The sequence below is a fragment of the Lepidochelys kempii genome, chromosome 16 (assembly GCF_965140285.1).
Source record: "Lepidochelys kempii isolate rLepKem1 chromosome 16, rLepKem1.hap1, whole genome shotgun sequence".
In the NCBI taxonomy this organism is placed as follows: Eukaryota; Metazoa; Chordata; order Testudines; family Cheloniidae; genus Lepidochelys; species Lepidochelys kempii.
Genome location: NC_136395.1, coordinates 6,387,386 through 6,405,418, shown reverse-complemented (window position 1 = coordinate 6,405,418; position 18,033 = coordinate 6,387,386). Strand labels below are relative to the sequence as shown.

The 18,033-nt window shown below is 49.2% G+C and overlaps 1 protein-coding gene across 2 annotated transcripts in view; it reads right to left on the bottom strand.

The window, feature by feature from the left end:
• LOC140899398 (regulator of G-protein signaling 3) overlaps window positions 1–18,033 on the bottom strand; it is a 133,964-nt gene that overhangs the window by 104,406 nt on the left and 11,525 nt on the right. The window contains exons 1-4 of one of the 2 annotated variants that reach the window (XM_078849090.1): window positions 17,058–17,265; window positions 11,345–11,426; window positions 2,998–3,103; window positions 944–1,283 (exon numbers count right to left, since the gene is read on the bottom strand). In XM_078849090.1, coding sequence (XP_078705216.1) covers window positions 944–1,283; window positions 2,998–3,103; window positions 11,345–11,426; window positions 17,058–17,111 — 582 coding nt within the window. In that variant the 5' untranslated portion in view covers window positions 17,112–17,265. Of the gene's footprint in view, window positions 1–943; window positions 1,284–2,997; window positions 3,104–11,344; window positions 11,427–17,057; window positions 17,266–18,033 lie in introns of those variants that run through there. The other variant, XM_078849091.1, reaches the window with a different exon arrangement.

The window sequence follows — 18,033 nt, the reverse complement described above, 5'->3', positions numbered from 1 at the left end:
GCCTAGTATTCTGTGCTGAAAATAAGCAAAGACCACAAAAGCTTCCCCTTCCCCCTGTGGCTGGGCAGCCAGGGGAGGCATTCACTTCAGACAGGCAGCAGCCCAGACTTATCCCACAGGGCTGTACTGTTCCCTACCGTACCCAGCAGACACAGATACAACAGTCGTCCCCAGTGACAACTTGGGGGCGGAAGGGGCTCATTGGGGTCAGTGCGCATCATGCCACTGTGACATTCCTTGGTGCATAGGGCCAGGAGCTGGGGGCTGATTGCCTGCTTCTTGCAAACGGCCAAAGCCAGGGCATCTGCAGACACCATGATACAGCAAGAAACAGTGTCAGCTCCATGCATGATCTCCAGCCTGCGCAGGTACAGGCTGGGGAAGGGCAGGGCCTGCCTAGGAGCACCAGAGCAGCTGAGGTTGGAGGCAGGATCACAGACTAGCTGGATCTGTGGGGAGTCAAAGCCCACGCTGCTGACCTCAAGAGTGCCCAGAGCTCAGTGCTACCCCTCGGAGGACCCAAGATCTTTAAACATCTCATTTCTGGCAGCTCCTCAATCTGCATCCCACTCCCTGAAAGGATCTATATAGGGGGACCCTCCTTGCTGACTCAGGTGAGCTCAGGGTGGTTACTCCTGAAGACCTCCAGTGCAGCCCTGAGCCCAGCAGCTCTGGAAAGCCAGAGCGTGTCACAGACGAGGCAGCACTGGCTCTAGGGATTAACACAGCCCTGCACATGTGGCCTGGGGCCGTGACTTTGGCTGATCCCCCTTCAGGTGCAAGGTGGCCTTAGGACAAGTGTTCCCTGGAGGTATGGCTGGCTGGTGAGCTGGTCCAGACGTGGCCCTATCAGGCTCTGCGAAAGAGGTGAAGGCCTGGCCAGTGTGAGGGGCACACCCAGTGCCCAGGGGCAGATGTCGCTAGTGCTGGAGGGGGGCCGTACCTGACTCCCAGGATTGAGAGGTGCTAAGAGGATGTAGTTCTTGTCCCCGTCAGAGGACGCCCGGGACAAGGGTGGCATCGTGTGCTGGCTCCGCTTCCCAACCTCCGTGTATCGCGGACAGTTGTTCAGCACCAGCCTGTCACTACTGTTGTACACGATGTGGCAACTCTGGCGGTGCTCGGGGCGGGAGGGCACTGTGCTGTTTTTCTCCCGCTTGTTTGGAGGTGACTGGAGGTCGTAGGCAGATTTGCAGGATGACCTCCGTATCATGCCTTCAAGGCCTGGCTTGATCTGCGGCACGATCCTCCACACCAGCAGGATGATCTCACTGGGACAGTTCCTGAAAGAGACGCCGTGAGGGAGGGTCAGACGAATGCAGCCTGGGGAAGCCTGCCAGCCCCACGGGCAAGCCCAGCTCCAGCATGGCGAACAACACTCTTGGGAGGCGACACTGCGCACAGTGGGCCCCAAGCCTCGCAACTTCAGCAGCCACACAGACAACCCCCACCACCAGAGTCCCTCTCCCTTCCCATATCCCTGCCCCCCCCCCCCCGCCAAGACACCCTCTCCCTTCCCTCCCACCCTGGAAGTCCCTCTCCCTTCCCAACTCCCCCAGACTCCCTCTCCCCTCCCTTCCCACCCCCCCCCCCCAAGATTCCCTCTCCCTTCCTTTCCCATCCTTCCCCCTGGACTTCCTCTCCCTTTCCATCCCCCTCACCGACTCCCTCTCCCTTCCCTCCCCACCCCACCCCCCCGTGCCAAGACTCCCTCTCCCTTCCCTTTCCCCCACCCCAAGGGTCCCTCTCTTTTCCCTCCCTCCAACTTCCTCTCCCTTCCCTTCCCCCCATCCCAAGTCCCTCTCCCTTCCCTTCCCATCCTCCTCCCTCACCCTCTCTCTCCCTTCCCATCCTCCCCCCACATTCCCTCTCCCTTCCCTTCCCATCCCCCCCGACTCCCTCTTCCTTCCCTTCCCCTGCCCCCGCGCCAAGACTCCCTCTCCCTTCCTTTCCCATCCCCCTCAGGCTCCCTCTCCCTTCCCTTCCCTCTCCCCCAAGACTCCCTTTCCCTTCCCTTCCCTCCCCCCAGACTCCTTCTCCCTCCCTATCCCTCCCCCGACTCCCTCTCCCTTCCCCCCACCCCTCAGCCTCCCTCTCCCTTCCCTTCTTATCCCCCCCCCGAGACTCCCTCTCCCTTCCCTCCTTCCCTGACCCCCTCTCTCTTCCCTTCCCTCCCCCGCAGTTTCCCTCTCCCTTCCCCTCTCTCCCGGGAGTCCCTCTCCCTTCCCTTCCTATCCCCGCCCTGACACTCCTTCTCCCTTCCCTCCCCCGCAGTTTCCATCTCCCTTCCCTTCTCCCCCCGCCGACTTCCTCTTCTTTCCCATCCCCCCCAGACTCCCTCTCACTTCCCTCCCCACCCCCAGACTGCCCCTCCCTTCACCCACACCACCTCAGGGACACCTACCTCCCCTCCCCCTTCACTGCTTAATGGACTCCCCCTCCCAGCTCCTTGCACCCCCTCAGACTCTCTCCCTTCCAGCCTCCCTCACCACCCGACTCTTGCCTCCCCTCCCTCGCCCCCCAATCAGAGATTTCTCCTCCCCCTCCCCAACCCAGCCCCCTGAACCTCCTCTGAGACACTCCCTCCCCAAACCCCTGTGCCCCTCTGAGACTCTCTCCTCCACTCCTCTCCCCTCTGACTCCCACCGAGCCCTGCTTTCCCCACACTCATGCACTGGTACCCCGTCCCTCCCAGTTATCCCCACGAATCTGCAACACTCAGCTGGGCCCGCCTTCCACCTGCCACTCCCCTCTGCAGCACATGGGCCCCATGCCAAGGCTCCCACCTCAGCCCAGTCTGGGGGTGCCACCTGTCCAGGTGTTCCCGGGATCACCCCACCCCTGAGGCAGCTGTGTGAGGAAATCTGCCCGCCAGCTCAACACACACTTCAGCTGGTCAGCTCTTGGGGCTCAGGATTGCTCCAAGGCCCCGTTCTTTGTATCCCACATGTGGCTGCCCCCACCCAGCCTGACGGGTACTGGAGTGTGAACCATCACCGGATTTCATGTGCCAACTCCACGCATTTCCAGTGCTCCACGGGTTGCTGGTTCAGCTGCACCACAGTGTCCAGCTGCTGCAGGCCAGCCTTCTCTGCTGGGCCACCTAATGGAGAGAAGGAGCCATGCCAACAATCTGCCCCAGGACAGAGCCAAGTGCATGTCCAAACTGCACGTATCCCATACTCTCTCCGTACCTTCCCCCGCTACCACCCAGATCCCATACTAACGCGGTCCCTTCCCTATCTAACACCCAGATCTTGTACTGACCCCATCCCTTCCCTCCGAACTGCCCGGATCCTCTATGGACCCTGTGCCTTCCCTCCCTACCCCCCGCCCCCGGATCCTGTACTCACCCTGTCCATTCCGTAGGAACTACCCAGATCATGTACTGACCCCGTCCCTTCCCTCCCTACCAACCGGATCCCGTACTCACCACCTCCCTTCCCTCTGAACTGTCAGATCCCATACTCACCCTGCCCCTTCCTTCCCTAATGTCCGGATCCTGCACGGACCCCATACCTTCCCTCCCTAACACCCAGATCCCGTACTCATCCTGTCCCTTCCCTCCCCACCAATCAGATCCTGTACTGACCCTGTCCCTTCCCTCCCTACCACCCAGATCCCGTACTCACCCCATCCCTTACCTCCCTACCACTTGGATCCTATTCTGACCCTGTCCCGTCCCTTCCCTCGAACGGCCAGGATCCCGTACTGATGCCAACCCTTCCCTAGCTACCACTCAGTTCCCATACTTATCCTGTCCCTTCCCTTTCAATCACTTGGATCCCATTCTGATCCCATCCCTTCCCTCTCTACCACCCAGATCCTGTACTCACCCCGTCCCTTCCCTCCGAACTGCCTGGATCCTGTACCAACCCCATCCCTTCCCTCCCTAATGCCCCATACTCACCCTGTCCCTTCCCTCCCTACCAACTGGATCCTGTAGTCACTCAAACCCTTCCCTCCCTACCACCCAGATCCCATACTCGCCCTGTCCCTTCCCTCCCTACCCCCCAGATCCTGTACTCACCCTGTCCCTTTCCTCCCTACCCCCCAGATCCTGTACTCACCCTGTCCCTTTCCTCCCTACCACCCAGATCCTGTACTCATCCCATCCCTTCCCTCCCTACTACTTGGATCCCATTCTGACCCCATCCCTTCCCTCCCTACTGCCCATATCCCGTATTGACCAAGTCCCTATTCCTCTCTACCACCTGGATCCCGTAATGACGCAGTCCCTTCTCTCCCTTCCCCTACTGCCCGGATGCCATACTGACCCCATCCCTTCCCTACCTACTGCCTGGATCACGTACTGACTCTGTCCCTTTCCTCCCTACAACCTGGATCCTCAACTGACTCCTCACCTATTGCTTGGATCCCATCCCATACTTACCCTGTCCCTTCCCTCCCCTACTGCCCGGATTCTGTTCTCACCCTGTGAGCTTCATGTCTGACCTACTGGGTCCTCTCCCAGCTACTCCCAGTGAGAGGGCTAACAGTGTCAATCGCAGTGCTTGTTGATATGACAAAAACATGTGTCCACTAGGAACTTTGCTGAGACCTTCAATCTCCTACACACAGGAGCCAGCACTAAGCCATCAGATTGCAATACCTGACAGTCATGACTGGCCTGAGATGTGTGTACAACAGGCCAACTAGGGGTGAAGCATACCATGAGGTTAGTGTCCTTTATGGATGCCTGTTTAAGTCAAATGCCACGTCCTTGTAAAATGCACATGCTACAGTCTCACAACAGTTCCAGCCTGTGACATTGATTAAATGTGACCATGCAGATCATTGCTGCTACCACTGTTATATTATTGCAACAAATCTTGCACAAACTGTACCAAGTAAGGCACCAATGGAAAAGTTGCGGTTTGCTGAATATGCTGGTTCTATTGGTGTGCAGGTATCAGTTACGAACATTGACTACGTACTTGTATCTCAAAGGTGTCTGCTCCTGCAATAGAACCCACAGGGCAATTGGCACCCAGTCTGGCCAGCACATTGTGAATGAAGTATTCAAGCTGGTGGCTCATCAACAAACACAATGAACCACGGAAGAAGCCTATCCATGCCTGACAGACTTTCATATGAATGTTTTAACAAGAGTACGGGTAATGGCCTCCGCTATGACTTGCCCATGTGACCACAAACTCCATCTTGTTACCTGTAATTTTTCACAAACTAGAACAACGGGTTTCCCTCCACATGGCAGAAGCTATAAAAGGCCCTGGAAACATCTCCATTTTGCCTCTTTCCTGCTCTGATCTCTGGGCTATGGACTAATACTAATGGGAGCTTTCTAACCAAGGGACTGAGGACCTTCCAATTATTTGGGAGCAACCTGAGATTTAACAAGCCAGCAGTTTATTTCATCACTGCTTCAAGCCTGATCCAAGAACTCTTTGCAACACTAAATCGCACATCTCTTCTATAAAATTGACCTCAAAACTGTTTTCATATCTGTATGTATAGTGATCTTTTAACCAATACTCTCTCTCTTTTCTTTTTTAATAAATTTTAGTTTAGTTAATAGGAATTGGCTGTACACTGTATTTTGGTAAGATCTGAAATCCCGATCCTTTGGGATTGGTAGAACTTTCTTAAATGATTAATAAGATTTTCAGTAATCCTCATCATATTTGATTTGCATGTCTGAGTGGAAGCCCAAGGGTCGGTTGCTTTAAGGGAACTGTGTTTTGACTTCTGGGTAACTGTTTTGTGGCTACCTTGGTGGATCTAAGTATTGGAATGACCACCAGCTTCAGGCATTGTCTACCCCATTCTTTGCAGTTTGCCCTAATTAAGTAACCTCAGTGTGGCCCCCCTGGGACCCTGGTCACACAGTCATTGATATGAGTATTCACACAAGTTCCAAACACCTCATGTTTACCCAGGAACTCTGACCAACTGCCATGCTGCTCCACCAGAGACACACTTGGTTCCTTTACAAAATACTGTCCATGCTGTTGAGCAAGACAGAAAATGCGAGCCATGTTTGAAGACAATCTCTCCAGCAGTACTGCAGTTCTGGACACTTCAATCTGGCTCCTTGGCTGTCCCTGCCAGACATTTTCAGCTGTCAGCTGTACTCCTAAGAGAACAACTGGGCCACCCACACTCATGCTGACTAGCCCAGCCAGGTCCTGTGGCGGGAACTCCACAGAACGAGGAGTAATGGTCTCAAGTTGCAGTGGGGGAGGTTTAGGTTGGATACTGGAAAAAACTTTTTCACTAGGAGGGTGGTGAAGCACTGGAATGGGTTACCTAGGGAGGTGGTGGAATCTCCTTCCTTAGAGGTTTTTAAGGTCAGGCTTGACAAAGCCCTGGCTGGGATGATTTAATTGGGGATTGGTCCTGCTTTGAGCAGGGGGTTGGACTAGATGACCTCCTGAGGTCCCTTCTAGCCCTGATATTCTATGATTCTATTAACAGGTTGCCGTGTTCTGCATAAGCAACAGTCTCTATGGCAGCCACACTGAGTCCTGGGTATAGTAAACTCCATTGACATGGTCTGGGGGAAACTATTCATGGACCACCGTGCCCAGGCCATCCTTTGAGCAAAGTTGGGAAGCTTCCCAGCAAGCTGGAGGTGGACAATGCACTGACGCCATCTTATCTCTTAGGCTCCTGCTGAGTCAAACTACTTGGATGAATGGAGGCAGATGCCCTCAATGGAAGGGGAGGACGGTGGGTCCGCCAGGTCTAAGCACTTCTCCTTTCCAACCAGCACCACTCTGGACTTGCCCAGATGGAGTTTGTACCAGCTGCCCCTGGCGTTCCGGGGGACCTGCAAGGGGGCTGGGGGTTGTCGAAGAGGAGCAGTTGCCCATTTCCACTCTCTGGGGCTGTTGGAGCAATAAGTGGAGCCACTGTAGTGCAATGCCATCCATCCCGCTATGTCACATAGATAGGTTGACAGCCTGGGACATTATGAACAGCTCGAGGGCAGAGGGCAAGGGGCCCCCTGATATCAACTGGCCTGACCAGCCTAATATACCCCAACTCACTATTGTTATCATCTGTATCTAGGAGGTGTCATGTGATCTGTCACTGGAAAGCTCATCACTCACTGGGTATTCACAGCACCATGTCATACAGGTGCAAGCAACTGATGCAAAGTTATGGACATAAACTGAAATTCTAATTCTTAAAATGTGTTTGCCAGTCACATAGGAGTTAGCTCACCCTAAACAAGGCCCTGAGCTTTCTCCACTGGGCAGTTACTTCCAAAGTACTTTGAAAGACAATGAGAATGTATTGACATACCAGCTAAAGCTCTCCAGCTAACAAGTGTGGGGAAGAGACTGTCTGGCTAGGCCTCAGCAAGGTAGAGAAACTTTATCGGATCTATAAAGACAGGAGAGTATAAACCTCAAATAATAAGCAATTGAATCAACCCATTGAACACAATACTAGTGCATCATGGACGTCTTTTATGTATGCCTTTACCACCCTGGTGGTAAAATGTCTGTATTGATACTAGAGGAGGAATTATGGATGCTCATTGAGATTCCGCTGTCCAGTCTGCCCAGATACAGCTACCTACTTATCTCCTATGTAAATCAACCATGATGGAATCAAACAATGGAAGCCTCATTTACACCGAAACCATATGGGGGATGGGAAGCCCACAAGGAAGGGAAGAACAGCATGAGGTCATTGACCTTTGGGCGATATAAGTGCGGAGAGAAGGCATCCATCACTAGAGAAACACAAGAGGCTAGAGCTCTTACAAGCTGAGAAAGATGAGTCCTTCAACCAAGTCTCTGGAACTGAATGCAGATGAGAAACCTGCTTAGATAAAGATCATTCACCTAAGAAGACAAGGGAAACCAGCCCCTGGTGGAAGGTCCTGACTGAGGGAAAGTCAGCCATGGCTGGGAAGAAGAATGACTGGAGAGAGAAACCATCTTGAACAAAGCCTGTATCTTGCTAGGTTAAGTTTTAGACTCTTAGATGCATGTTTTCTCTTGTATTTGCTTGTTACCTTTTCTAACTTTATTCCTTTTACGTAGCAGCACTTAACCTATGGCCAATTGTTAATACTTTATTTTACTATAAACCAACTCAGCACCAGTGGGGCTGTCCCTGCTCTGACGCCCAATGTCAAAGCATTAGGAAGCAGCAGACGCCACTTGCTGTTGAAGCATGGCTGCTGCTAGCTTCTCAGTTACTTTGCCAAGGAATGGGAGGTTACAGGTGGGGCAGTGACAGGAGGTTTCCTGCACCAAGTGTTGGCTTCCTGACTATTTGCAGCCTATGGCGTTCCGCAGGGTGGACTGGGAGGTTAGCTTTGTTGGATCATATTAAAGAAGTTCTGTATTAAAATCACAAATGAGTTTGATTCCCCACAGTTTAAATTTCAGGGTATTACTAATTAAAAGGTTTCTTGGTTTTTGGTACTGTTTCTCTCCCTCTATGTGTGAAACTTGCAAGCTGCTAATTGTGTTAGTACATTCTAAGATAGAGTCTGTTCTCAAAGCAATTCTTTGTAGCAACACCTACTCACACAGAGAGAGACTCAAAGCAATACTCTGTAACAACAGAAACACCACCCAGAGACTCCCCGCCCTTTTGTTGTATTCATCTCACTTTGTTAACAATTGTGATTAAAATAGATATAGAGGATGTATGTGGATGGATGCTTGGTGTGAATAATAACTGAATGATCATGGAGGTGCCAGCCTAAGAATCCAGTGTCCATCGGCTGAAGAAGGCGACAAGTGGAAATAACCAGAGGACCCCCAGAGGGCAGACTGGGATCCACCCAAGAGCTTCAAGAATGGGAGAACCAAAGAACAAGATAACATCTGGCAGCACGGAGCCGTCAGGAATGTGCCATCTGCTGATTGATTCAGCAACAGCATGATGAAGCAATTCCCATAGACTGGCATAGGAAGAAATTCCTATAAAAATGGACTCTAGAAAGTGAGAACTTTGGGGTCTGATTCTGTAAACCAACTTCCAGGAGCATCAGATGACCATCTGACAAGGCCCTGCTCCCTCCTTATGTCCAGGCCACCTGGCCAGTGGCTTGGCATGAGCAACTCTAAGGCTGGTAACTATGATAACAACCTTGCAGAACCTGTGTGTGTGTGTGTATGAATGAACGTGTGAATAAATATGAAATTGAATGGAATGTTATCGCTATAACTGCTTACTATGATTCTCTCTGTATTCACAATAAATGTGGCATTTTGCCTTTTCCCCTTTAATAAGATCCTGCTGGTTTTTATTTTACTGGTGTAACAGCTTCTCACAAGCAGCTGTTGATTATTTCCATCAGAAGCAGTCATAGTTTTTTGTCAGCTTTCCCCAGCCGGGACAGGCATGGCTGTTCTCACAGGGGGGAATTCCCCTGTGACTGGGAGGGCCAGCAGCATGCCCTCCGCACCATCTCATGCCTGCACTGGGGTGGGGACCACAGGCAGAGCACTCATTTGGGGTGCCTCTGAACCCCCAGTGCTCCAGAGAAGGAGTCTCCACATTGGCAGAGACCAGCATGCAGCAGTGAGCGCACCTCAGGATCTGGATTTACACAGCTCCTGCAGCCCCCATGCTGAGCCATGTCATGGAGGAGATGCAAGCTGCATCCCAGCTGCAGGAGTTGTGCCGCTCCTTTGTGCCCTGGCCTAGGATTGGGGCAGCAATGTGCTTTCACCTCCTCAGACACACCCAGGACCCAGTTACTCACATGCGGGACAAGCAGATGAGATTTGGGTTCCTCATTACCTCAGTAGGCAGTTACAGGATAGCAAACTAGATTTCCAGGTCAGTTTTGTAGGAGAGACAAGTACGTTTCTCACCCTTATGATTCTGGAGAAAAGCTTGAAAACATGTCCCATAAATGCTCAACAACAAGACCGCAAATAAAAAGAACCCAAAGTGTGTCAGTTTTAAAATCCCACAGTTTGTGAAATGTTGTCAGTTTTGGACAACTGAAACCTGAAATATTTTGGCCTGTTTAACAAACATTTTCAGTAAAGCCAAAACATTTTGCCTAACCCACTGAAATTTTTCAGTTGTTGAAAAACCAAACAATTTTCAGAAAGAACGAGGAGTCCTTGTGGCACCTCAGAGACTAACAAATTTATTTGAGCATAAGCTTTCGTGGGCTAAAGCCCACTTCATCAGATGCATGTAGTGGAAAATACAGTAGGAAGATATATATTTACAGAGAACATGAAAAAATGGGGGTTGCCATACCAGTGAATGGGCCATCCTAATTATCACTACAAAAGTTTTTTTCTCCTGCTGATAATAGCCCACCTTAATCGATCAGTCTCGTTAGAGCTGGTATGGCAAACCCCATTTTTTCATGTTCTCTGTATATATATATATCTATCTCTTCCTACTGCATTTTCCACTACATGCATCTGATGAAGTGGGCTTTAGCCCACAAAAGCTTATGCCCAAATAAATTTGTTAGTCTCTAAGGTGCCACAAGGACTCCTCGTTCTTTCTGCTGATACAGACGAACATGGCTGCCGCTCTGAAACAATTTTCAGCGTTCATGGTTTCTTTGGAGGCTTTCTTCTGGCAAAAAAATGAAAAATTCTGTCAAAATATGTCAACAAAAACATATAAAATAGTTTTTGTCTAAATGTTTTTTGGGGGGGAACCTTTCTCCGCCAGTACTAGTACGTCTATTAGACTGACATCAAAACACTGCAGAATGCCATACATACATGCTCATGTATCTACAGTGTTAGCACAAATGGTATATTGTCCTATTTGAGAACCCATATGCGATCCCAGCATTAAAGACTGTATTGTGAGGCATAAGCACAAGGGGCAGAGTTAAGGTGGCTTTTCCACCTTAACGTTTACATTTCCTGACTTTTGCTGTGCAAATGAAGGGAGTGATACAAAGCGAACTGAAGTCAATAGAAAGACTCCGAGTGATTTCCATGGGCTTTGGACCAGGCCATTAATGCTCTCTCCCAATATCTGGCTATGTGGAGTACTTGTTACATAATCAAATTTTACTCACTCAATGAGCAATTAGGAAAAAAACTAGCTGCCACCATTTTTGTGCCAAACACCTAGAAATGGCACAGGCGTCCCCGCCGTTGCCCTGTGCCCAGCAGTCTCACCGAAATACGTGCAGCACTGAGCACAGGCAGTACTGTAACAAGACAGCCACACTGGCCTCTGGCCTCATTAGAGGCACAAAGGGGACATTTAAAAGAAACTGTTCAAGAGAAAAGGAAAATTCTGTGAGGTTTGAGAGGGTCTTAAGACAGGATCAAACACAGGGAAGCAAAGGGGACAGGGACTGGTCCCTTTCAAATCAGTCCAACAATAAAAGATGTATAAAAATGGGTTGTTCTCTTACCAGAGTCTACAGCCTGCACACGGACTGGAGAGTCGCAGCAGATTGTGAAGCCAAACCCATCCCTTCCTCGAGGGATTGTAATCTGAAAACAGACATCAGAGTCATCCTGTTACACAGGAAGGCAGCTACTGTGTGTGACCAGTAAGAACCCAGCACTTAGCTCATGCACAGACCCAGGACTTTTATGCCTACATTAAAACAGCATCTGTATAGCCAGCTGGAGAGGGATGAATGGACTGGTCGGAGACAACAAACATCTGTCAGTATAAAAGTCCTCCCTTTGTAGGAGGACATAAACTACTGCAGATGGCCAGGACATAGCTGACACTGGACTGCAGCCAAGGGCATTTAAAAGGGCATTTACAAATCACACAAAATTTGGCATTGCAATCTGTGAGCAGGTGAGTTGCATATCCTGTACTATAGGCAGATAACACAATTCCCCTCCCCTGAATTTCTCTTGATAACCAAGGGAGTGTTCTAGAGGTGGGATGAAGGATGGGTTAAGGGATAAGATTGGGAACCAGGAGATATGATTTTATTCCTGACTTTGACAAAGACTTCCAGTGTGACTTCTTTGAGCAACTCTCTGTGCCTCAGTTTCCCTTATATAATATATAAATAATGACATTTTCCTACCTTGCAGGATTGTGGCAAGACTTAGTATATTAATATTTGTAAAGCAGTTGGGGTGAAGATGCTCTGAAAGCCTCACACATTATTTTGTCCTAAAGTATTTTCATTAAGTAGGATATGGCTGAAAGGAGTTCTGAAGGGAAGGGATGGAGTGTTAATGGGTTTTTTCCATCAGCACTCAGGGAACAAGTGAAAGGCTCCTCTCACCACGCTGACCCTGGAGGCTGTGAGCTCTCATGAATAGAGTGAAGTTCATTTGTCGAAGGTTGGCTTTAAGCGGGAGCTCAGTCACAGTTCCTATAAACTTTCAGAGAAGTTTATCACATTTCCAGGTTTACTGAAAAGGAGGGGACGGCGGGGTGGCGGGGGAACCAACTGACCCATATGATTTCTGGAAATAAACAGCCAGAAGGACAGATCCCATTGAGGGACCAAGAATAAGCAACCACAGATAGACTCATAGACTCATAGATATTAAGGTCAGAAGGGACCATTATGATCATCTAGTCTGACCTCCTGCACAATGCAGGCCACAGAATCTCACCCACCCACTTCTGCAATAAACCTCTCACCTATGTCTGAGCTATTGAAGTCCTCAAACCATGGTTTAAAGACTTCAAGGTGCAGAGAATCCTCCAGCAAGTGACCCATGCCTCATGCTACAGAGGAAGGCGAAAAACCCCCAGAGCCTCTTCCAATCTGCCCTGGAGGAAAATTCCTTCCCGACCCCAAATATGGCGATCAGCTGAACCCTGAGCATGTGGGCAAGATTCGCCAGCCGGATACCCAGGAAAGAATTCTCTGTAGTAACTCAGATCCCACCCCATCTAATATCCCATCACAGGCCATTGGGCCTATTTACCATGAATAGTTAAAGATCAATTAATTGCCAAAATCGTGTTATCCCATCATACCATCTCCTCCATAAACTTATCGAGTTTAATCTTGAAGCCAGATAGGTCTTTTGCCCCCACTACTTCCCTTGGAAGGCTATTCCAGAACTTTACTCCTCTGATGGTTAGAAACCTTCATCTAATTTCAAGTCTAAACTTCCTGATGGCCAGTTTATATCCATTTGTTCTTGTGTCCACATTGGTACTAAGCTTAAATAATTCCTCTCCCTCTCCGGTATTTATCCCTCTGATATATTTATAGAGAGTAATCATATCTCCCCTCAACCTTCTTTTAGTTAGGCTATACAAGCCAAGCTCCTTGAGTCTCCTTTCATAAGACAAGTTTTCCATTCCTCAGATCATCCTAGTAGCCCTTCTCTGTACCTGTTCCAGTTTGAATTCATCCTTCTTAAACATGGGAGACCAGAACTGCACACAGTATTCCAGATGAGGTCTCACCAGTGCCTTGTATAACGGTACTAAAACCTCCTTATCCCTACTGGAAATACCTCGCCTGATGCATCCCCCATTAGCTTTTTTCACAGCCATATCACATTGGCGGCTCGTAGTCATCCTGTGGTCAACCAATACTCCAAGGTCCTTTTCCTCCTCCATTACTTCTAATTGATGCGTTCCCAGCTTATAACTAAAATTCTTGTTATTAATCCCTAAATGCATGACCTTACACTTCTCACTATTACATTTCATCCTATTACTATTACTCCAGTTTACAAGGTCCCAGTCCTTCTCTGTATTGGCAATACCTCCCAGCTTTGTGTCATTTGCAAACTTTATTAGCACACCCCCATTTTTTGTGCCGAGGTCAGTAATAAAAAGATTAAATAAGATTAGTCCCAAAACCGACCCCTGGTGACCTCCCTCCAGCCTGACAGTTCACCTTTCAGTAGTCTCCCTTTTAACCAATTCCTTATCCACCTTTCAATTTTCATATTGATCCCCATCTTATCCAATTTAACTAATAATTCCCCATGTGGCACGGTATCAAATGCCTTCCTGAAATCTAGGTAAATTAGATCCACTGCATTTCCTTTTACCATTGACCTCAATGTCCTTAACTACTTTCTCCTTCAAAATTTTTTCCAAGACCTTGCATACTACAGATGTCCAACGAACAGGCCTGCTGTTACCCGGATCACTTTTTTTTCCTTTCTTAAAAATAGGAACTATGTTAGCAATTCTCCAGTCACACGGTACAACCCCTGAGTTTACAGATTCATTAAAAATTCTTGCTAATGGGCTTGCAATTTCAGGTGCCAATTCCTTTAATATTCTTGGATGAAGATTATCTGGACCCCCCGATTTAGTCCCATTAAGCTGTTTGAGTTTCGCTCAGATATGGTAATATCTACCTCCATATCCTCATTCCCATTTGTCATGCTATCATTATCCCTAAGATCCTCATTAGCCTCATTAAAGACTGAGGCACAGGGGAGGCTCTAGTAGTTTTCTTCCCCAATGTGATTTTTGCCCAGACTCACTCTGTCTCATCCATTCCATCGCTCCTTATTTCTTTACATTCTATCTCATCATTGATATAAAATGCTACTCCAGATCCTGGCTGAGGAGAATTTAATCCAAGCCTCTTTATATCTTTTGCTCTAATAAAGTGAAGATGAAATCACAATAGTATCTGGTTGCTGGAGCTACACGCCCTGTCTCCTAGCATTTCCCTAGCATGACAGTGGGCTTCCAAAGCCAAACTCCCTTCCACTTGCATCATCAAGAACAAGCCCAGGCCCACTGCCTTGGGTAGCTCTGGGGGTTTGGTGGGTCACAAACAGCCCAAAAGGTTGGTGGTGGCTCTTCAGCTTTGACTCTTCTCTACACTTAGATTGAACACAGGGCCAGAGGATCAGGGCGTTTCTAGGCCTGGGAGTCATAGAATCATAGAATAACAGAGTTGGAAGGGACCTCTGGAGGCCATCTAGTCCAACCCCCTGCCCAGAGCAGGATCAATCCCAACTAAATCATCCCAGCCAGGGCTTTGTCAAGCCTGACCTTAAAAACTTCTAAGGAAGGGGATTCCACCACCTCCCTAGGTAACGCATTCCAGTGTTTCACCACCCTCCTAGTGAAAAAGTTTTTCCTAATATCCAATCTAAACCTCCCCCACTGCAACTTGAGACCATTACTCCTTGTCCTGTCATCTGCTATCACTGAGAATAGTCTAGATCCATCCTCTTTGGATCCACGTTTCAGGTAGTTAAAAGCAGCTATCAAATCCCCCCTCATTCTTCTCTTCCGCAGACTAAACAATCCCAGTTCCCTCAGCCTCTCCTCATGAGTCATGTGTTCCAGTCCCCTAATTATTTTTGTTGCCCTTCGCTGGACTCTCTCTAATTTCTCCACATCCTTCTTGTAGTGTGGGGCCCAAAACTAGACACAGTACTCCAGATGAGGCCTCACCAATGTCGAACAGAGGGGAACGATCACGTCCCTCGATCTGCTCGTTATGCCCCTGCTTATACATCCCAAAATGCCATTGGCCTTCTTGGCAACAAGGGCACACTGCTGACTCCTGAAAAGAGCTCAGCAAGCAGCTCTTTGGGACAGCCCCACAGCTCGTGGCAGTGCTCAGCCCCATGCCACGGAACCCCAACACTAACTTTCCATCCCCACCTCTGTCCCTTGACCACTGTCAGAGATGTTCTTAGCCCTGAAGGGAGAAGGGGGTTTTATGTCACTAAGCAGCGACCCCTCTAGCCCGTTCAAACGTGGGGATGGTTACACAAAGGACAGGGTGAAAACAGCACCATCTTGCTCTGTCCGGTGGGTCTGCATGTCAAATCTGCAGGTTTCCCTGGCGGGGACATGTTATTTTTCCTGCTGGCCCCAAAGAGCCAGCCCAGCTACAGGAGAGTGAGCTGGAGTCAATGCTGCTCATGTAGCATCAAGAGAACCAACAGCTGAGTATAGATCTTCATTACTGAAAAAGAAACTCAGCTCTGTTCTTCACGACAGAGTGGTCAAAACACTTGAGCTCGGGGTCTGGGCTACAGCTCCCAGCTGGCACCAGTGCTGAATAAGAAGCACTCTTTCTGCCCCTGCAGACAAGGGCTGGGAAGTGTGAACCCAGACAGGGAAGGTGGGTACAGAGATGGCATGTGACGTCAGTACCATAGAGGACACCGAGTTATCAGAACTCTACGCCCATGGTGTCGGGGAAGGAGCCAGGGAGATTTCACTGGTTCTGGGAGACCAAGAATTAACATGGCCCAAGTCATGAGTCATAGTAAACCTTCGCCACATGCAGAGCGGAGTGGAGTTGCCGTGTGACACCCTTTATCCAGCCCAGAGACTGGATGGGGCATGTTTAACCAAGGAGACTCCTTCTGCTCTGTTTTCTTCCCATCTAGATTGTGAAACTAATTCATTGCACTGAACGGAGTGCAGTGCCACATATACACGATCCAGCAATTCCAGCCCTAGCCTCAGAACTAGGGTAAACAGGAGAACTCATCAAAGGGGTTGTGACCCCTCAGTCTGCCTGGGAGTGAGCCATGACCCCACTGCAGAGCAATGGGGAGCTGGTGTCAGAAATGCCAAGGCAGCTTCATCTACACAGCCACATTTACACCTATAAAAATAGCCTGTGACAGACAAAGCCACGGACAAACCCGGTCAGACAGAACTTGGAACTTTCCTTTATAACGCTCAGCAAGACTCTTTCCTAGCAGCCATCAATGTCAAATGTAACTAGCTTGTCTCCCTAATGCATTCCTGATAAACACAAGGAAGGATCTGCTTAACAGTCTGCAGTGCCTTCCTTTCCACTAATGAATGGTAAATTGGACCGCTCAGCTTAGCACTTCCCCGGGACATACCAACTTGTTACAGCACTAACGTTCCAGCCATTAGCGCAAGCTGAATGCTCGCTCCCACCATGGGGCCATCCACAGTTGTGCGGATCTGCCCATACGCAGACAGAGATCATTTATACACAGATGCCGACTTGCCGAGCATTTCCATGATCGCTGCTAAAATGGCATTTGCAAAACAATCCTGACAAACCAACACACAGGAAATAACCTGACACGCACAGCCAGAGCAGTAGGCTCTGGGAGAACACAGTCAGCACATAAGCCTAACTCAGACTCTGCAATAGACATGCACTCCCCAGATGGATTCACTTTGCATTCGGATTAGGGTTAGGTTCCACAGACCTGTCTGTATCTCCGCTCCGAGCACACCTTGCAGAGTCCATTGAAGCGATTCATGATTGCAGGCTCTAAACTCGCCACTAGCCCATGGAAGTTAAATCCCTCAAAGGAGCAGGAATCCTGGTCTCCTTGTATCACAACAGCATAGAACAAGCCACAGTGAAACTGGCATGACCGCCCATGGGAACCCAGCTCTAGAGAAGAATGGCAGGAAGCCACCTTTCACCTCCCAAGCCCCTGTCTGTGCTGTATGCCGCTTTACGATAAGACAGAGGGCTTCCTGAAAACTCCAAGTGACAAGGAAGAGAGAGAGTTTTATATTAAAATTCCTGTCAACTATTCAGTATTCCCTAGTCCCTTCTCTGTTGATGTGGCTTTTGTTCCTGCTGCATTCTTCAGTGGCACAGAGCACTTTGTTATTCCAAGGTTCTCACAAACACTTTGAGGATGTGTAAGCAGCATTTCACAGGCCTCAGCTGCACAAGCTTCACTTCAGTAAAAAGACTTCTTACCCTAGTTTAAAGATATGAGAGGAAAAGTGATTCTGCTTTAGGAAAACAAGGAAGAATTTGTTTTCACAGAACAAACACGCACAATACTGCTTTGTGTTTACAGGGGGCGGGGGGGGGGAAATACGACCCAAAGCTTGGAGGTCAGTGGCACCCATGGTTTTATTTCAGAATTAAAGGCACAGCACAACTCTGAATCAAGTCAGACGTACAGCACAAAGCTGCGTGACATGGCCTCTTTGCACACTGCAGCAGCAGCTCCCAGGAATGCCGAGTCACAGGGGAACCCCTGTAGAATGCAGCTAAACAAAGCAAGAAGAAAGCTCCTTTCAGCTTCCTCCACGGGGCAGAAATGAGGCAAGGCTTCAAACCCCAGCCAAACCGAGTCCCTGGAGTCACTGTCACTGCAGCATGGTCTGGTGGCTGCCACAGAAATCCAAACACAAGTGGGTGAGGGGATTTTAACTAGC